The 23132-nt window shown below is 31.9% G+C and overlaps 1 protein-coding gene across 2 annotated transcripts in view; it reads right to left on the bottom strand.

Annotated features, from left to right (window-relative positions):
• LOC127705674 (uncharacterized) overlaps positions 1 to 22279 on the bottom strand; it is a 46745-nt gene extending 24466 nt beyond the window's left edge. Inside the window, exons 1-2 of one of the 2 annotated variants that reach the window (XM_052210016.1) lie at positions 22226 to 22279; positions 1862 to 2031 (exon numbers count right to left, since the gene is read on the bottom strand). In XM_052210016.1, the coding sequence (XP_052065976.1) occupies positions 1862 to 1904 (43 nt within the window). In that variant the 5' untranslated portion in view covers positions 1905 to 2031; positions 22226 to 22279. Of the gene's footprint in view, positions 1 to 1861; positions 2032 to 2348; positions 2432 to 22225 lie in introns of those variants that run through there. The other variant, XM_052210015.1, reaches the window with a different exon arrangement.
• Between the last annotated feature and the right edge of the window lie 853 nt (positions 22280 to 23132).

Here is a 23132-nt window from a genome sequence, read left to right as displayed (position 1 = left end):
TTCGTCAAAATCGTTCATTATATTAATATCAAGAGTCCCCTTTTCCAACGTCTCTAGTATGGATACATACTCCTCGAAGATACCATAGTCAAATCTAGTACGCCAGACGCGCGCGTTTCCTCTATACAAGATAAGCCAGTCAACACTGAGGTTGTGAGTTCGAACCCCGCTCGTTCGGGTGCACTCGACTCCAATCTTAATTGACTAGGATTGTCAGTTTTCCTATCGAAGGTCGGTGGTTTTCTCCAGGTACTCCGGCTTCCTCCACCAATAAAAACTGGCCGCCACGAAATAGCCCAAAAGCGGTGCTTAAAAGTGGCGTTAAAACACCAAAAATCAAATCAAATCTATACAAGATAAATTACGAACTAAATAAAAGCATTTAAATCTAAAAATCAAAATAGTTGTTTCTTGCTTTCTTTATAAAATAATGTGAAAAGCTCTAACGGAGTAAATTGTAAAATATATGGTTGTTATGGCGTTTGATGCACTTACAATTCAGGAAATGGCCAAAACCGTAACTATTTAAAAAAATGTACAAATATGGTTTGTGCTACAAATATTTTAGTTTTAAACTTCTTACAGTACACTAAAACACAGAAGCCATAAAAAATGATAGACAGAAGAAAAAAATTGTTTTTAAAATATTTAAAGGATATCAGTTGAAACATGAAATACTAAGATTTGGTCTGAATTTACGGTGTGAGTTTTTCTTTTAACCTAATATGCATTTGATTCTAAACAGCAATCGCTCTAAAGGCATGTAACTTACAGTTTTAGGATAAAGGAAAGTGAAAGTTTCTGAATCAAAGAAACTTGAACCAGTAAGAATAATGACCCCTGTTATATAACAAAAAAAGTGTTCCCTTTCAGTAAAGATGTTCGCCGAAAAAAAACTTTTAAAAGTAAGCAACAATATCTCAATCATATTATTATAAACTTTTGGTGTATTTGATGGATAATATGGGATAATAGAGCACATTGACATCCAAAGTGAGCCACATATGATAGTCAAGAACGTTCATTAGTCATGAGCATATCAAAGTAAGCGGGATGCATTATATAAAAAAAACATCTTAAAATCGACTTTTATTAATTTAAGTGTTAGCAATGAATTCTAAGACTGAATTTTCCAATTACTCACTTATATCGTCAAATAAAAACCAATAAGTAGAAATAATACGTCTCTCATGTCTAAGGTAACGGAGAGGTTTGAAATATATTTGATTCCGAAACATATAAAGCGGGCTACCAAAAAACGACAGTATTGATCTGAAATTTAATTTGGTAAAAGCTATGTCATTTGTCGGCATAGGTTTTTAAGACAATACATAAAATAAAACTTTATAAATTACATGCGTCCGAAGCGCATTTTTGGATGTAACTTCACCAGGAATGTTCAAACCTAAATATATGAAAGCCAGGGATGTCAAAAGAACATAGGAATCTGATGTTCAGTAGTTGTCGTTTGTTGATGTGGTTGAGCTATAATGAAATTTTGACTTGGATGGAGAGTTGTCTCATTGGCACTCATACCAAATCTTTTTATATCTATATAGCCACGTTAAATCGATTAATGGGCTGTAGTTATTTCAGATATTGAAATTTGAATTTCGAATGTAAAAAAGATAAGCTTTTAAACTTTGAATCGGACCTTGAATGATCTTTTTCTTGATCAAATCAGTCTAAATATAATTTGGTTATCGTTTTTACCATTCGTAATCATCATCATCATCATCATCATCATCGTGTGCTATTATGATCAAAATATGCAGCCGTCCACTAATGTTTCCAGATGATATTTTGCCTGAACAAGGAATAAATATATCAAAGTTTAATAAGTATGTTACATGCAACTTACCAGTTTTGATGTAATGTATTGACAAAGTAATCCAAATCGACATCTTAAGCCATCTGGTCCTATGAAATTTACATTTCACATTTCACTTAGTAATGATGGTGTAATTCCTTATTTTCGTCTCCATTTAAATCTGTGTAATTGTATTCCAATTTAAATTATTCATTTCACATCTGAAAATAAGTAATAAAAGAATAACTATAAGTCAGGACACTTTTACGGAATAATAAATAAAAAATGAATAAAACGACACTTATTATTCTTCTAATGATGATTAAGTTTAAAGCGATTATTATAAGATTGTCAATGATAAGTAATTAATTTACAGTTATATTAACTTGATGATTTTGACAAGTTGACTGATCAATTACTATTTTTACTCGACAGCGTATTCTATCCTCAACGAAAAATTCCAACAGTTTTTTTATTAACCTTTGACAAACGGAAACAATTAATAAATTCACTATTAAAAGAGAAATTATATCTATACAAAAGAAGTTCCTTTAGTCACTGTTTTTCCTACTGATTGCAGTTCGTTCTTAAACGATGAACTATATTGGATTTTTATGTCGATGTCAGCCAACGTAGTATCGGTATCTAATGTCAACAAAATATATACCAACTATATATACTGAACCAATACGGGCATAGGTTTCCATTATTGTATACCTGAAGTATAGAATACCATTATTGATACAATCAAGACGCTGAGAATTTAATATGCAAGATCCTATTAAGGTTTAGATTTCTATACGGGTATTTTAATAATACGTATCCGAGATCAATACGAGTTCTCCTCAGAGAATAATGGTAAAAGCGTGCAGCCTTTTTTAAACCGTTATTGGATTTGTTAAGAAATCCTGTAACCATGGATTTTATGTTATGAAATATAAAACATTCGGATGTTATTGAGATTATTAATTTCTTGTAATATACAACTTATTAAATGAGGGTATGGGATTTTCATCTAAGAGGATTTCTGACGCAGATGGTGATTAATTTTTGTTTTCGATTACAAGTATTAATTTATTAATATTCTTGTATTAAGATTAAACATACAATTTGGTGGAATGTAAAATTTACTTATGCGAGGCTTAGAAAAAGAAAGAAACGCAAAACTCGCTAAGCTCGCTAAGCATTTTATCCTGTTCCGGGCTGTGTAAAAATATTAACACAAGTAGATTTTCTTCCTTCATGCAACGCTTAAATTTATTCAGAAGCAACTATATCGAAATTGAGAGTTCTCGACACTATATTGATGTGAACGGTCGTGAATAAAATATTTTTAATTTCAACAACAAGGCTCTACATTAAGAAAAATTATCAAAAATCCATATTTAATATAATAGAAATTTGTAAAGCGGAGTTTTATAACACAATCTATTTATTTCCAAATTTTAGAAAATATATAAAAAGAAGGCAGAAGATTTCGAGAGGACATGCAAAACTCATAAGGTAAAGAGAAACTAATAAAACATGTAAATAACATGACGAAAAGACAAACAAGTCCACAAAAATAACATGACGACAAGACAAACAAGTCCACAAAAATAACATGACGACAAGACAAACAAGTCCACAAAAATAACATGACGACAAGACAAACAAGTCCACAAAAATAACATGACGACAAGACAAACAAGTCCACAAAAATAACATGACGACAAGACAAACAAGTCCACAAAAATAACATGACGACAAGACAAACAAGTCCACAAAAACAACATGACGACAAGACAAACAAGTCCACAAAAACAACAAAATTGAAGACTAAGCAAAACGAACTCCACCAAAAACCAGGGGTGGTCTCATCTGCTCCAAGATGGTTAGAAGATCCTAGCTGCTCCACATGTGACACCCTTCGTGTAACTGTTGAATAGTTATATCCGATGATCACGCAATAGCGATTTGTAATTGACTCTTATTTAACACTAATGCATCACCAAGTTCGTAAACCACCGGTCATGTTTTTCTAACCTTAAAAAATCTTGACCGAATGTAAAATTAGAAATTGAAACACGTTTTTTTTTTTTTTCAAAACAAAGATTAGACAAGACAATCATTATAAAGCTATGTTTTGTTATGAACAAATGGCATTGCTTATACAACGTCAATTGGGTCTCTGGTCTCTTTATACAGCAATCACATCTCTTTATGTTTATATGAGTTGCGTTTTTATGGTGCGTAGAATATATTTATTTAGCATAAGTGTATGCTACTACGGCAATCACCATCAAAAGTAAATATATATATATATATATATATGATTTATTATTTAAAGATTCGTTAAATGATATTTAAATAAAGTGAAAGCATTTGATAACGATATAAGCTGAATGAGTACATTTGTACCAAGAACAATTTAAGTATAATGCTTGTGTTTATATCAGTATTCATGTTTGTTTACTTCGACTGTATTTATTTGTTAAAAACAAATCGTTATTACTTTTTTTTGAAAATTGTGAGGGATCTGTTCACAGAAACGGCTTGTGAAAAAAACCCTTAATCGAATCTTAATGTTTAATGGAAAAGTATAAACATTTCTGCCAGTAAGTAACATAATAATAATACTCTCAGATACTACTAAAAAGTCATTTTCTTGCTAGACAATTCCATTAGAACTTAACTATTTCCCACCTAGAACATCAAGCTTATATGTCAATTATTTCAGTTCCTGTGTGCATTAAACAATCATGATGCGATGTTTTAGCTTGATGTTAGAAAAATTCATTAGAAAAAAAAGTCCATCGATTTGAAGCGAATTTGAATATCTTCCAGGCTGAGCTTAGTCATATTCCATTGAGACAATGAAAGTAAGATTTTTGAAATCCTTATTCTTCCTTTGAAGTAAATTATATTTTAGGAAATGGTATTGTAATTTATTTTTGATTGACATATTTGAATTCATACATGTCATAAGGATCGTAAATGTAGGATATTATGACAAAAATATAAATAAATAAGACAAACAGCAACCAACGACAAGTTCTTTTTTAAAATTTCGTTTGAACATATAGGTAATCGAATTTACAGAAATATTCCATTGAATTACATGCTCCTGACTTAGGACAGGATTAAGTAGTATATATTTAACACATACGAATAAAAACAATTGCGTTGAAAATGTAAGTGAACCAGCGATACAACAACCGATCCGATCTCTAGAGGACAATATCGAAAACAAAATTATTAATGTTATAGAAAAATATCATAGGATGACGGGTTGAACACTGAAAGACAAGTGTTCATAGCTGGAATTCAAAATTCAAAGATTTCAACTATTTTAGGCTTTTTTTAGCCTATGCATAGTATTGTTAGTTTTGAATTGACTTTGTCTATAATTACGTAATCTACATTTCTGATAATCTGTCTTTTTTATGTGCTTTGATATCACTCTAGGGTAGAATTTTCAGTATATTAACTTAAGTACCTATAAAGATTACTAATTGCATGTATTTCTTTCTTTCTTTCTCTCTCTCTCTCTCTCTCTCTCTCTCTCTCTCTCTCTCTCTCTCTCAGTGTTGTGCCTCAAGATCACTGGCAATTCCCAAACATCTACTTTACTTAATATACATGTGCGCTTAAAGGTCATGCATACTTTATTTCCCGATCAAACCGGAAGTTCAAGTGACTTTTCAACTGAAGGACAACATTTATTTACAAGACCGTACATGAAGTAACCATCATAAGCTGTTACTTGCAATATAATCGACATTCTCGTTTCATCAATTTGTTCTTATTGTTTGTTGCCTTTCTTTTCATTCTGAGCTGCAAGATAAAATTCGCGCTTACAAATGAAAGATACAAGATGATATATGATATTTTTTCGATATGGTGTGCTCATAAAAATTGCTTAAGTAAATTATATTGGGTTGGGGTTACAATAACAACACAACAAATCATGGTTTGTTTATTTTATATGATGAAGTTGTTTTCGCTTTATATGTTGACGCGTACGGGTTCAGATGTGCCAGATGATTTAATGAGGATTGCAAAGCCAAGAAATTATTACGTCGCAATAAAACAACATGACTTTGATATGAATTTGATTAGTTTGAAATAAAAACTCAGAAAACGCTCCCAAACATATAAAAATCCAATGAAAAACCGTTAAAATATAATCAAAAATAGCTTTTTCGTTTTTTTCAGTCCTACTAAATGTCAGAGTTACAAAAGTATGCGTAATCTGTTTTAAATATTGTATTTCATGCACATTTAGATAAACAAAAATGAATAGTGTTCTCCTCCCAAACCCAACAGTAAATAGTAAAATAAAAAAAGAAATCTTAAACAACCAAGATTATATATCTGAATTTTGGTTAATATCTGAAAAAGTTTGGGAAATGTACAATGAAATTAAATAAAGTTCAAACTACATGTTAAAAGTCACCATATACTGGCAAGTTCGGCAACCTCGTATTGATCATTTAAAAAAGCTGGTAATTGACGGACATACGTTTGTGTAGTTCATATAAAGGTAAGGAGATGTAGTATGATTGTCAATAAGACAATTACATATGTATCCATAAAGATATAATGGTAGAGATGTGAACAATAAAAGACCACCTTACGGCCTTTAACAATGTGCAAAACCAATTACTGCATAGTTAACCGAAAAAGTCCCGGGATTACAAACTGTGCCACTATTTAAAAGAGAAAAATGGTCGGATTTTTACTACAACAGTTACAGTAACTAAAAATAATTATGAAAGACAACGACCAATGACAATAATTGGCTCATGAGGTGAGACAGGTATGTACAAATGTGGCTAGATATTCAGTCCATTCCAATTTACTTTGATATTAGATGATAATCGATTAAGGATGTTCACTACTCTGTTTCAAAATAACAAGGTTTTTAAAAGACTGATATAAATTGAAAGTATATAAACAATGGAACTAAAAAAGCAGATAGGATGAAGGGTCCGCGACCTTGTTTTCGAGATATAAGCCATAATGATTGAAAAATTGGCGGGAAATGATTCTCTCTAGATTTTTTTATACATTTGATATTGGCACCGTTTTTCTTTCAAAATCTATGATAAAATAACAAGGATTTTATAAGATTTTCAAATATGGCTATATGAAATAAAACTATGAAAAGAGAAGTAAGGGTTAGCGGTCAAAAAATTTATTGGCACTACATGGATAAAACCAGAGGATTCCGAATATTTGACAAAAAAATCAAAAGTAAGAGGAGCGAACATCCTTAAATCAATACTAATCATGTTATATTTTGTTCTATTTATTTTTATTTTACTTTTATATTATGTTTGAAAATTATATTGTAAATATTCGGCTCATTTTGGGCGCCGTGATTGGCAAATAAAGTATTTGTTTGTTTGTAATAATATATCTAGTAAAATCAAGTCAAAACTAGTTATCATATTAACAGACTTATAATTATCATGAACCTTATTCAACAATAAAAATTTAATCCTATACTGTACAAGTATGATTATATACTGTACAAGTATAATTCAATACTGTACAAGTATGAACATATACTGTGCAAGTAAAAATATATACTGTATAGTATTATCCTATACTGTACAAGTATGATCATATATTGTACAAGTGTACTTCTATAATGTACAAGTATGATCCTTTACTGTACAAGAATGATCTTATCTGTACATGAACGATCATATACTGTACCAGTATGATCCTATACTGTATAAGTATAATCATATACTGTACAGGTATGATCCAATACTATACCAGTATGATTATATACTGTACCATTATGAATCTATACTGGACCAGTATGATCATAATTACACTGTACAAATATGATCTTATAACGTACAGGTATGATCCTATACTGTACAAGTATGATCATATACTGTACAAGCATGATCCTATATTGTACAAGTATGATCATATATTGTACAAATATGATCCTATACTGTACAAAATTCCAGCTAGATGTATAAATCTTTTAAAGTATTTATACATCCTGCAAAGCAAAACTGCAGCCCGTGTCAAGAGTTGTACGATTCTTTCAAAAATATTTGTAAACGTCCACTATAAGTGCGTGTCACTCTGCACAAGGTAAACGGGCCTAACTCAAAAGTAAGTCTAGGCAGGCCAAATATTTTTCATCGATAAAGTCAATAATACTTTCGAATTCGTGACCTTTGGCCTTAATGGTTAACTATGGTTACAGTGTAGGTGTTGTCGCTGATCTGTTTTCTGATTGGACGAAAATGTCATTGACGATGTCGGAGCATACTTTTATTAATATTTTGTTATTACCCATGGAAATACCCAAAAGTAGAAGGTTTTCAGTTCATTGTCTTTACGATTTTAATACCAGATTCAGTAAATCTACAATTCACCTCAGAAGCTTTGTTAGCTCAAATGCTATAAACATATCTTTCATGGACTCTTTTCAAGAGAAATTTCAGTTTCCACATTAATCATCACCTTTTCAATTTTGTGCACATGCAATTATGAATATTTATGGGTACTTAAGGAAATTAAGCGTTTCAAAAGAGGGTGTCTCAAAACATACATAGCAAATTCAATTACCTGTCAAAAATGTGTTAATATTATTGATAATCTCCCTTTGGCTTCCTTACATTATACACACCGAAAGTACTTGCTTCTCTAACTTTTAATTTACGCTTCAGATGTATAGTTATCATTGGCATTTCTTTCCTGTTCTAAAATCGCTTTCTGTTCAATTTGTGATGTTTTACATTGTTCTTATATCTTTTTTTTTCTTAATCTTACAGGCACTTGTCTCTGAGAAAATACTCCACATATCGTTGTAGATTTATGGTATATATGTATATTTGTTAAAGAAAAGTCGTAATATTACTATGCTCAATTTTAAGAATTGTCAGACCATTGACGTCAACTTTAGTAAATTTAAATATGATAAAAGAATTGCTCCCATCTTAAGGCGTCGAATATCTTTTTTAAAGATAGTACTTGTTTTTCTTTTTCAGTGGGAATTGTAAAATGGCATCGTTGAGTTGCTGTCTGAATGGCGAATTCCCCACAACTCTTTTTGCTCAGATGAGCTTGTTCACATATCCATTTCAGTTTGTATCAGGTCAGCTGACGATAAACTAAAATTAGATTTTCATTTATCATCCCAGAAAAGCCGATTTGTATCTGTTTGATGGCTGAATCATTTCAGAAAAAAAAATAATACTACAAAAAGAAGAAGATAGAAATATAACTTTATTGATGTCTTTCCATTCTTTCAAATGTTTATTGATTGACATTTTTTATCTTTTCATAAAAATATCCGATAAATTACATAGACGGAAATGCACTAACTGTGACTATCGTTTTTAATTGCAGCAATTTCTGTCATCACACACAGGAATTGACTTGGTTTCATGTTAACATATTGACAGATGAAAAAGGCAAATCCATCCATTCAGATAGAACGGAAGTATAGAATAAAAGAGAACTTTACCGCCTGTATGCCTCCTCCGTCCCTAATTAATCTCTGCATGGAGACAAAATTGATACACCGAGCTTCTACAGAAAATGTCAATTGATTCATAAAAATGAGAAATAAGTACGCATTAAATAATTTTTATTCTAGTAAAAGTGCAATTTACATGGGAATTCTAAGGCTTTCATATAAAGCATGATTGTGTAATTACCAATTAGACCAGTACACTTTGATTTTTAATGCGGATATAGAAGAGGCTTTGAATGTAATGCCTTATAGAAAATATTTCCTTGCGCGTGGTTTATTTATTAATTACGTAATATTGTTATAAATAAAGGGCTTATTCTTTTTTATTTTCCTTGTATTGTTACAAATGCTACCACGATGTTCATTTATTCCACCTGAATCGCCTCGATGGATTCCACGCAAGTGTGGGAGGTCGTTAATCCCCTTTCGCTTCAAAGACTTTAAAACTCACTGGTATTTTCCATATCTCCACATAGCATGCTTCATTTAAAGTATCTTTGTAGATGCATGGATCATCTCTTAGCTAAATTATGGCATCCCCCAATCCACATTATAATTTCATTTCCCATTCTACAATTAAATATTCATAACGTTTACAGCCTGTACTTTGCGTTTTCAGTCTGTCAAAAAAATATAAAAAATTACAGCTTAATCTATTTCGTTAGGTAATGGACGTATTACTTGTTCCAGGTTTGTATCAATGTCAGAATCGTCAGTAAACATGGAAACTAAAGAACAAACGGACACTGGAAATTTCAACAATGGAACTGCTCCTTCTAGTTGTTGATCTTGTTCATCGTATGAATATGCACTATTTGTATTTTAAGGCATTCACGAGTCTTGACGTTAAAAACAATCTTTATATTGGATTTGACATACATGTGTAACTGACTATAATTGATATCGTTTTTGTTCTCTAGCCCACTATCAACATACATGTACCAATACGTACTGTAGCATTTTAACCTTTCAAGTCTTATGAAAATTTGAATCAGAAACCTTGTTGAATGCGAGTTTTCTGACACTGAGAATACACATGTAACGCAGCAACGTCCATCTTGTATTTAGTGGACAATTCTTTGTACATCTATATATATTTCACTCAAATACTGGAACACGAATTTCGTTTGAATTTGTGAGAAAAAAGGACAGTAAATGTACATTTTTGGGGGGAATAAAAACATCATTGTTGTGATAATTTTCTATAAAGCTTTTTTATCTTTAACTCTGATATAACGTTGAATTTCTCAACACTAACTGATTCATGTTGTTAGGGACATACCTCATGCGTCATCTGATTAACATTTTTAGACTCAAACCGCTTTGAAGGGAACACGGAATTTGCGTTATGCAGGTGTTTTGACGTTCGTTAACAGTGGGTGGAGAGGGTGGAGAGGGTGGAGAGGATGGAATTGCGGAAAAAAGATTCCACTACACTCCACTCGTTTTATGTCAAACAGCATCATGCAAAATGTGAAGCAGGACAGGACACAAATTACAATTTTACGAGATTTGGACTTTTCTCATAACCTTATCATCACACTGCTTCATGAGATAATTCAAAATAAGATAAAAAGGCTTTATTTTGAAATATTCCAGGTTAGTAGTACATTTTTTGTATTACTACTGACACATGTTTAAGATTAGGTAGAACACGAAGTAACGCCAGTATCTTGTGACTTTTTTAAATGTTTTTTACTTTGATTTGTTAGCAATGAATGCCGTCTTTCGCAAAGACACAAAATGTTCTATAGACAGCGATTAAACGACTCATCAGTTTTTCTTTTAAATTGAATTGAAACAAATAGAAAAATAAACAATGAATGTTTACATTTTTATGACAAAGAGCTTATATTGATCCACAAACTCAGATATTCCGCAACAAAACATTTATAGATAATATCAACAATAAACAGCATCTCGAGGTCAGCTTGCGGTGGTCATTTGTGGATAAGGGTTCAATCATTTACCATTTAAGATCTAAATAAACTTATTCTGTACGGTGACTTCTTATTGCTTCCATCCACGTCATTTGAACTCTGGTGGATGGTTGTCTCTTTGGCAATCATACCACATCTCCTTATTTTTATACAAAACTGATTATGTAGAACAGGACATGCTTACCCTTTTGGGGTACCTGAAATCACCAAAGTTTGTGTTAGGGCTCGAATTTCTCAGCCATTAGTTTTCCATATCATGTTTTGTAGACTGTTGTTGGTCTTTTCGATGCTTTTTTTATATGTTCCCATTGTGTTGTTGGGTTTTCTTCGACTTGTGACTATTTTTGCATTGTCCCTTTTGTATTTTTTGCCTCTTTTTTCTTATGAATTATAAAAATGATAAATAAACTTCAGAAAGACTATCCTATACTTCCAATTAACAGACAAAACATAAAAGAACAAAAATATTAGGCAACACAAAATGCTGACGCTGTTCCTACATTCGCATAGGTTAAATGCAAGTGCCGGGGATAATTTTGTGAATACTTAAACCATACATTGTACCCTTCAATACTGATTAATGCAACAACCAAAATTGAAGAAAAATGCATCTATAAATTTCAGTTAAAAAAAAACCAAATATTTTGAAGAATGATATTGGCATCAATAAAACAAACTCAGAACTAGTAGATCAACACAACAAAATCTAAGTATTTAATTTACCGTACTGTAGTAGAGAATATTTACAGTTACTGATCTTCAGATGAAAGTACTTTATAAAGAAATATGTCTACAAATGCAAGAACAAATATTGTACGAAACAAGCTCTTTAACACTTTTATATCATCCACTGTCAACTAATTTATAACCAATACATTAACAACCCCAAGCTCTTTACAGAAAAATATACTGTCGTTTGCAATACACATGGTACATGAGCACGAAATTCCAATACAACATTTAAACAAAAGACTTTTTAAGTCAAGTTGTCAATATTTAAATTGTTTATTCTTATTCAAGATATGCGTGCGTCAACAGTCTATTCAGAATCTACATAAATGTTTCAAGTTGTTTAAACGCTTTAAAGTACTGTAACATTCATTAAAACTATTATAATATTATGAAAATTCAGTTGTATATAATAGTCGTGCAGTATTGATCGCATATTACTAATATGTTTATCTATTATAACAATTCAACTACAATTTCACCTACGTATTTATGGATTTTATATCTTTTAATTGATACAATTTAAATGCGCATGTAGTCAATCAATGCTATTTTAGATGTTAATGGTGAACCAGAAATAAATTGAGTGTCACTATGTTCATAAACAACGGAAGTATGAAAGTTTTAAGTTCTATTTAGGTCTTTTAGGAAAAGATTCGGTCAAATTCAAATAATGGATGTCGATGATAGGATATTATTCCGGGCTTCGACTGATTATTAAAAACAAGTAATAGCTTTTCTAAAAAGCTAACTGTCTCTTTGCTGATGAAATTTGAAAATGTTTTTCCAGTAGAATAGCATTGTATATGTAATTACAAAAAATAAACGGCAAATACTAATTTTGAGATTTTCCTTTTTCTATTTTGTGGGGAATCACATGCACTTGTCTTTGATTTTTTCCATATATACCTTAATATAACATTAAGGTACATATGATATAACATTTTCAGAGACAAATGTCTGTGGGGGAATGTATAGAACACCAAAAAAAGGGGAGATACTTACTTAATCATCTGCGTTTGTGTCTGTTTTTTTTTCAAAAAGATATGTTATGCATTTACTTTTCCAAGATCAGTTGTTTATTCATTTGTGTTAGATAAGTATGGCCACTTCCGTCTGTATCTGTTGTATTCATAGTAGGTCTCGAAAAGTGTAAAGAGTGTGAGACGTATTAAAATTTAAACATTAAAGAATACAAAATCACTTTCAAAAGATTTCTCACATCTTTTCAAAATGATTTTTTTAAACTTATATTGTACAATCTTTTATCTGCCTTTTGTCATTCAAAACTTATTAGAACGAGAAGTGTTGAGATTTAGAAAAAAATTTAGCTTAAGCATTGACCAAATAAGGTATATGTACTGGTCCCTGGTCACGATAGTCCCGATAAATCAACTCATCAACGTTTTAAGGCTATAGGAGTAAGTTGGACAAGGTCAAAATATTACTAGTATATCGAGCTTAAAATTCAAATTTTGATTGATGGCTGTGATAACAATGAAACATTTTGAAAACAATAACTATAGATTAGATATCATTCTTTGACGACACAGTTAGCATTAATTTCAATTTCCCAGCAAACACAAAGAAAGCAGGCTGCGAATTCCATTCGTTGCAACATTATGCTTATAATACATGTTATAATAAATAAAATATCTAACTAAAATCGTTAGTTTGTCGAATACAGCGCTTTATACCATTCAATCCTAAATTTCGTTGAAATCCATAAGATTTGAAAAATTTCATCAAAGTCTGTTTTTGGTTCCTTTTTCGGGTATACACTCCAACGTACCTTTCGAAGCGTTCGACAAAATTCGTTCTATTTCACTTTATTATACTTCATGTCAAAATGCGGGATTCTGATTGGTTAATACTAGGGAGACAATTTACTCTATCCCATGGCAAATACTCTATAACTTTCACGGAGACGCTTGATCATTTGTGCGCTTTTTTGAGGATGACTGTTATGTACAAAACGTCATAGTTTATTACTTTGAATCTGAAATTTAATAGACAGTAATAACAGAACATTCAGTATAATAAAGTAAATAGCACATAGCTGAGAGGGTGATAGAGCAGATTGTTACCCCTCGAAAAGGCATTGTCAACCTTGGCTTCGCCGCGGTTAACAATGTTTCCTCGGGGTAACAATCTGCTCTACCACCCTCTCAGCTATGTGTTATTTATATATTGTCGTATGATGGACTTGATCGATATTTGGAAAAAAATAAGACCTTTAGCGTACTTACACTTCAAAGCTAAACATGCTGAATTAAAATAATTCTTTTGTGGGAGAGCGTTTATATATTGACATGTAGATGTCTTTCTGTTTTATTATCATAGTGATTGTATGTGTATACATGGTTTTAAATTCCTCTAGAAAACATCCATTTTCAAATAATCCAATGCCAACAGTATTTCGTCTTTTAAATGTATATCTATTTTCTTTCTCTTTAGCGTATATACATGTAGCCTGTTTAGTATAAATAGTCAATAAATCTAAAAAAAACAAGTATAAGACGTTTTTTTTATGACTCTGTTCATTGTTTTCGATTATATATATTTATTCATTTTTTGCCATAATTTTTTTAACATTTATTCACAATTTTTCTAAATCTAGCTAGACTTGGGAGGGTTAAAAGCTAAAAAATATTGTAATGACATAATATGTCCATTGTAGAAGACTTTATAACTTGTAAGAGGCATGGCGCGGCTGTTTGAACTTTGGAAGTAAGGAGTTTTGTGTGTCGATTGATAGACTATTTTCATATTACCGACTTTTGACTCCGGATTATATAATTTATCGACTGGTTACCTTGGACATCATGGTACCAAGTCAGACAAGAGCAAGCTAAAGAAGTAAAACCAAGCTTTCAATCGGTACAATTTTTGGGGGAAATTACCTGGTTAATATTTTTTTTAAACTACAAAATCATCGGAAAACAGTAAACTTTCCCCTCAAATTACACCGATTATATGTTTGATTTTACTTATTTTGGTTGCTCTTACTTGACCGAGTACCATGATGTCCAAGGTAACCAGTCGACAAATTATATAATCCGGAGTCAAAAGTTGGTAACATGAAAATAGTCTATTGGGTTGCCTGTCTTAATTATTTATGTATACTTCACATCTCCTTTTATATCATATTTAGAAATTAAAATATATTAACATGCACAAATAAATACTTTTATAATCTGAGAGTCGTTTTTTCTTCTTCTTATTATCCCTTCGTCTAATGTTCTTCATATTCTGCTATCATGCCAAGAATAGCTAGGCATCGTCTAGCCAAGCGAAAACCCTCTTCTATATTATTCCCGTATTAATCTATATTAATCGAAATTAATTGATTTGGTTATATACGTTATTCAATTAAATTGTTACCTTCGGATTATCTTACTAAGTATCAATATGTATACCCGAGGAAAACAGCAAGTGCGGTGTGTCCCTAGGTTTTCGTGTACGTGTCAAGTATAATGACTCTGAACATTCATAACAACGAGAGACTGGATAAAATGTGGAATGATCACGTGTGCGTTTTTATACATTACAAATTGCAGGAGTTTCGGCTATTTATAGAATAATGTTCCTGTGTACCGATATGCATGATTGATCACGATTCAACTTTAATAACTAAAATAAAGAGTTCAAACCCGAAACTCTGCAGGATTTAAGAACATTTACTAGGTTTCAAATTGCCTCAACCAATCAACAGACTTTTACTATGAAAGAGTCAGTAATATCTTCCAATCAGGTAGTAAGATAGCATTCAGCCCGGAGACTGTCCATCGTTCAACTTATAAGACCGTCTCCAAGGAGACGGTTACAAACCGACTACAACAAAATCGTCGATGTGGTTAACGATCTGATTGAATATAGCGTCTTGCAACTTTGAATGCACTTCGGTACTAGCATGCACATATTACGGTTATTATGATTATTATAACTTGCTGTTACAAAATTGTTTAAGTTATTTTGAATTATATATATTTATCCCTCATGCAAAGCTCTGATTCCTTTTCCGGCTTTAGCTACATGTATACTTTTTTGTCCTATTTATTTTGGGTAATTTTTTTTAGTTTTGGATCTTCTAAGATTTTGGCATCTATCAGCATTGAAAAGAAATCTATTAAAGCGGGATTTTCTCGCTATATTGAAGACCCATTGGTGGCCTTCGGCTGTTTTCTGCTCTTTGGTCGTGTTGTTGTCTCTTTGACATATTCCTCATTTCCATTCTCAATTTTATCTATTGTCGAAATACTCATCTGGGGCAGTAAAATTTATACCACTAATGTTATTTGAACAAAATGATTTTTATTTGTGTTGGTGAAGAAGAATAATGAATAATCATATCAAACGTTACAATGTACATGTATGATGGTAATACTCAAAATATACCTATAAAAATAATGGTCTGGAATACCACTATGATCGTATATAATCTCAATCTATTTAGGAATTTCGCATATTTTTTGAAAATGTTTGTCGTAAATAATCATTTATCTTATTTTTTAGCTCTAGTAATAAGTTTTCGAGGGGATCTGATTTGACAGTTTGTAAGACTTAAGTTTTTACCGAACCAACGACTCCCTTCTGAACAAGTAAGGAGTTGACGATAGAATAATGTAAGGTTTTTTCATTTGTTTTTTTTTTTTTTTGCTTGGGGAGAGGTAGTGGAATCTTGGAGCAACATGCATTTCTCTGCATTTTAAAGACAATTGAATAACATTTGACGTTCTTTGGTGTGAGTTTGGAATGTCTTCTTGTTTAGTGATTTCGGTTGATAAATACACAAAGCAACATTATGGCGGTTTAGAACTACGTGTACATGTATCTATAGAAGAGAGGCGGACGATACAAAATGGATATTTAAACTCATAATTTGAAGACAAACGCCATGGTTTACAAAAGACAAACAGCCTACAAAACACAACATGGAAAAAATTAAACTGAGCAACACGAACCCCACCAAAAACTAAACTGAGCAACAAAAACCCCACCAAAAACTAAACTGAGCAACACAAACCCCACCAAAAACTAAACTGAGCAATACGAACCCCACCACCAAAAACTAAACTGAGCAACACAAACCCCACCACCAAAAACTAAACTGAGCAATACGAACCCCACCACCAAAAACTAAACTGAGCAACACAAACCCCACCACCAAAAACTAAACTGAGCAATACAAACCCCACCACCAAAAACTAAACTGAGCAACACAAACCCCACCACCAAAAACTAAACTGAGCAACACAAACTCCACCACCAAAAACTAAACTGAGCAACACAAACCCCACCACCAAAAACTAAACTGAGAAACATAAACCCCACCAAAAACTAAACTGAGCAACACAAACCCCACCACCAAAAACTAAACTGAGCAACACAAACCCCACCACCAAAAACTAAACTGAGCAACACAAACCCCACCACCAAAAACTAAACTGAGCAACACAAACCCCACCACCAAAAACTAAACTGAGCAACACAAACCCCACCACCAAAAACTAAACTGAGAAACACAAACCCCACCAAAAACTAAACTGAGCAACACAAACCCCACCACCAAAAACTAAACTGAGCAACACAAACCCCACCACCAAAAACTTAACTGAGCAACACAAACCCCACCACCAAAAACTAAACTGAGCAACACAAACCCCACCACCAAAAACTTAACTGAGCAACACAAACCCCACCACCAAAAACCAGGGTGTTTTGCATGTGTATAATTATTTTGAAATGTTCAAAATTAATTTCAAATAATTTTACTTATATCTAGGCGTTTTACTTACATCGAAAACTTTTGAGAAAGACTCTACTGAATTAAATAGACAGTGTTTGGGTTTTCATTTTCAGATGAACAATGACTTAACATTTATACCAAAGCTTCGATATTCAAAGTAAACCCTCCAATTGTTTCAGACAGTGTCCATTCAGGTTTTATTTACTAAAACTAAGTCTTACTAAATCATAACGTTCATTTACGTCAAGGAAGGATATATAAACAACTGCAGTTTTCTATATCAACATGACAAAAATCATTATTATCAACATTTCGTGCGACCTTATAGTTAAGCAAATAAAACTATTGAGAGGAAAATACGTAATCTTAAGACTTTAGGCCTTCTATAAACACAGTAATAGCAATTAATGTATTGATATATTCAGTTAATGTGGTGATTACTGTCAATACAATAGCAATTACTATATTTTTGTAATACCATTATCACAATGTATTTACAAATCACTTCGGAATATATTGACCCATCACGACCAGTTCCGATCTACTTTTGCATTGCATAAAATGTTACATAGAACATTCATTAATCATGTGTCGTACGAATGTCCGGGGATTAGAATCGACATTATTTTTTTTGTTTCAGATGAAAGAATAATTATAGCGATTCTGTTCTCACAATGATAATCGTATCTATGTGTTTTGCCTGGCTACTGCACCGGACACTTTGAGACCCATTGTATTACTCATGTCTGACCTTCAGATGTACAACCGAGTTATCCGGATCTTTTTTTTTTTCGTTATGCATTTGATGGAAGAAGACCCTTTGGTGGCCTTCGGCTGTTTTCTGCTGATTGGTCGGGTTGGTTTTTTTTTTGACACATTCCCCGTTTCCATTCTCAATTTTACATGTAGATATCAATCGATCGAGTTTCCGTGTGATTGGCTTTTCGCGGAATTTAAGTTTGAAGTTTTTCAGTATGCCTGAAAATTAATGGGTTAACATGGTACCATGCGTTCCGAACAGAAAAAACGTTAAATTAATAATCATCTATTAGGGTCTTTTATGAATATGTTTTATTATGGTCACTGAATTACAGTAATAAAGTTACAGTAGTTGTCGTCTGTTTATGTAGTTCATACGTGTTTCTCGTTTCTCGTTTTTATATAGATTAGACCGTTGGTTTTTCCGTTTGAATGGTTTTACACTAGTAATTTTTTGGGGCCCTTTATAGCTTGCTATTCGGTGTGAGCCAATGCTCCATGTTGAAGGCCGTACCTTGACCTATAATGGTTTACTTTTATAAATTGTAACTTGGATGGAGAGTTGTCTCATTGGCACTCATACCACATCTTCCTATATCTATTAGAAACCCTAAATGCCATCTTTGTGTTCATGTTTTCTTTACAAAACCTGGATATTTTTTTATCTGGAGGTTGCACTGCAGTACTAAAAGATACATGTATTGACGACGAAAAACTAAATTTTAAGTAAAAGAAATTAAGCGTCATTACATGTAATGCTCGAAACTTGTATATACTTCAAAAAAAAAGGTACAATCGTGAATAAAACAGAACATACTTGCGAAATTAAAGTTAATCGAAATGGTTGCATTTAATTTTTACTCGAATAAAGAATGGTCTGAAATAAAAAAAAAAAAAAAAAAAAAGAAAAAGAAGAACCGGACCGGACCGATTCATGCAAAAAAAAAAACCAGCATCCGTACCTACAGTTTATATGGTTATTTTTTAAAATGGGATGCCTAACTTTACGCAATTATTGTCAAAATAATAATGTTTCATTATTCCAAATGTTAGAGAAAGAACTTTATTGGTATTTGATCCACAACTTTTGATGGAAGAAGTCTTTAAATCGTTTTTTTTTTTGCTCATTTTTTCTTTCTTTTATACATATTTTACTATGATTGTTTTTACTGCTAAAGACTGTTCAGGTATTTTTTGAGAGTTTATCTTGATGTCTTTTTTTTCTTGTAGAAGACAGCATTTCTTTCAGAACAAACATCTTTCCCTATTATCCGAAGTAATTCTTGTAACATATTAGTGCGGTCACTAATTATATCTTTAATGAATGTTCGACAAAAATACATATGAGATATAAGGCATTAAAGGTCGATAAAACAGCAACCTAACACCACAGCAAAGTAGATGAGATATTCTGTTCAAACTTGCATTACATCTTTTGTCGTCCTTCCTTACATTCTCTCTATTTGGCTGTACAAGTACATGGTTATCTTTGATTATCAAATACTGTATTTTATTAACTTCTCACGCAAGTACATGGTTATCTTTGATTATCAAATACTGTAATTTATTAACTTCTCATGCGAATACATGGTTATCTTTGCTTATCAACTACTGTATTTTATTAATTTCTGACGCGAGTACATGGTTCTGTATCTTTGATTATCAAATACTGATTTTATTAACTTCTGATGCGAGTACATGGCTATCTTTGATTATCAACTACTGTATTTTATTAACTTCTCACGCGAGTACATGGTTATCTTTGCTTATCAACTACTGTATTTTATTAATTTCTGACGCGAGTACATGGTTCTGTATCTTTGATTATCAAATACTGATTTTATTAACTTCTGATGCGAGTACATGGTTATCTTTGATTATCAACTACTGTATTTTATTAACTTCTCACGCAAGTGCAAGAAAATAAAAATTTCTGTTTGATTCACTCGTAGTGGTAAATATTTCGTGCCTAATAAAGTCGAAGTCCATTGGCACATAATATAAAAAGTCATTTTATTAGGAGAGTCGGTAGTTTGAATGTCACTGAAAAACGCGATCTTGATGGAAAAGCTCAGATATAATGACCAGCAGCAGGCGGACTCCTACTAAAAGGTGTTAAAAAGGTCTTTATATTGAGCTTAATACCCACTTCACATACACATAGTTTTCTTACGAGTCCTTACGGGTCACCAACTCGTGATCAATCGCAAGCCTCCGTAAATAGCTTGCTCGTAACTCGTAACTCGCAAACACTTTCCGGGATCCGTGAAAGGAGAGGAACATTTTTTATATGTCAAAAATCTTGTTACGATTGTCCACAGATTGATTTTTCCGTAAATAACTCTTTACAATCCGTAAGTATCGTAAATCGCTCGCAGCAAAACGTAATCGTCCGTAAACTGTTCTCAAAAATCCGTAAAATGACTCGTAACAATTTTTTTTAACGATTTTCTATGGATACTTTCCGATTTGTTTACGGATTGTTTACGTATTACATGTAGTTGTGCTATCGTGTTGCTTACCATTTCATTCGGTCGTGTAATGATGGCATTACAGATTGTTAAGAGTTATGTTATTGCGAGCACTTTACGTGTAGTTACGAGTACTTTACGTGTAGTTACGAGTACTTTACGTGTAGTTACGAGTACTTTATGTGTAGTTACGAGTGTTTTACGTTTAGTTACGAGTACTTTACGAATTTATATTTACGTATTGTTATGTGATGTTTACAATTTTGGGAAAGGTATAAAAGCTGCAAAATCGTAAATACTTGTAACTAACTCGTTACTATTCGAAATAACAACTTAACACAGAGATCGTAACTAACACATAAAAGCTTCGATGGATAGTTACATTCCGTAACATACTCGTAACAATCCTATAAAGTTCGTAAATTGCCCGTAAGTTCTTCGTTCTTATCCATGACAACTCGTATCAAATCGTGGAATTTTACCTTAAATACATCGTAATAACTTCTTTTAATAAACCATTTAGAGCTCGTAACAACTCTTAAATCGGTCGTAAAAGTGACCAAATTGTAAGAATTCGTGAATATGTGCGATCCGTAAGGACTCGTAAAAAATCCGTGTATGTGATGGGAGCATAACGTACGTGCTTCCTTCAACACGTAGCACCACTTTAAATGTTTATACTGATAGGACAGAACACTTACATGTACATGTATAGGTGATCAAACTGAATTCTCAAAATAGAATAAAACAAAAACCGTTACCAAGTAAAACTCACTGCATGAATTCTTATACCAAAGAATGTCAGATATGAGCGATTTCAGTTTGGGATACGGTACAGACGATTTTTCATTATTTATTGATACATGTAGTTATATTCATTTCACACCTGAGTCACTTTAAAAAAAAAGTCATTCAGTCTTTAATTACTAAAACTCTAAGTATCATAGCTTCATGTGAGTAGTCTGAGATTCTATTGACATTATTTTAATAATTTGTAGAATGTAATCGAATTCTCAATGATTGTGCTTGCATATTACTCAAAACTGCAAATTGTCACTGCAAAATGTGAATATTTACCGATTAAATCAGTATTAAAAAAATCTTCGACCAAAATAAAAATTTTATGGCAAGTACAGAGATTGAATGTCATAAATCTTATTGTCGAATTTCTTTTGATTTACATGGTGAATTTTTTTAAGAAGATAGATCTTATCGGAACCAATTTCTTATATCTTATTTATACATTTCATATCAAGAAAATTTAAACAATCTTACCTCAAAGCTTATGTGAATTAAAACAATGTATCCTACACAAAGAGATGCTTACCACACTTTATCTCTTTATAATATAAGGGATTTTACATTAATCATTAGCTTATAACTACGATAAATGACAGTATTGGTAAATTATAACAAGGGAACCTAATTGGTTGACCAAAAAAGTTTCAATTAAATCGGCCAATGAAAATTATTACTACACGAATTAATTTATAGATTGTGTATTACTAATTATGTATATTAATGATATTTCAGCGAACAAAACACAATACAATAATTAAAAACGACTACACATCACATCAAAGGTAAAAGAAAAATTAAATATAATAGCACAGAACAGACGCAAAATGCAGAAATATAAACATAAGTATTATAAGTGTTGTTTGCTAAACGTTCAGTGGCAAATATTTCATGAATATTCAAAACGAGAACAAATTAAGTCATACACTAATGAAAAGATAGGTTTTGAAAAAGGGGTCTGTATGGATGAAGGGTGGAAAAGAGGTGTGGTAATTGTTTCATTCACAGAGTCATATCCTCGTCAACTGTGTATTACTTAATTTTTTTTTAATATAATCAAAATGCAAATCCAGCGCTATATGAATTTGTATTCGAAAGGTAAAAATATGCTTACCGGTTTAGAAATAATCTATACTATAATTGTACTTTATTTGTATGTACTTTTTGTAATTCAATTTTTAGTTCTGTTTTGTCTATTTATATTTTTTTCCAAAATTTTAAACTCTATTTTATTTACAGTGGTATTTTAGACATGATATATTAGTTCACTACCGATTGCTTCAGGATCTTATTAATTATTCAGCTGTTTTGGCATGTTCATGTCAAATTGTAGATATTACTTATTCAACCTGAATATATGTAATAAAGAATGTTTACATCGAGG

Source organism: Mytilus californianus, unplaced genomic scaffold, assembly GCF_021869535.1.
Source record: "Mytilus californianus isolate M0D057914Y unplaced genomic scaffold, xbMytCali1.0.p SCAF_6, whole genome shotgun sequence".
Classification (NCBI taxonomy): Eukaryota; Metazoa; Mollusca; class Bivalvia; order Mytilida; family Mytilidae; genus Mytilus; species Mytilus californianus.
Note: the sequence above shows the minus strand (reverse complement) of the source record. Positions and strands in the feature narration are given on the sequence as shown.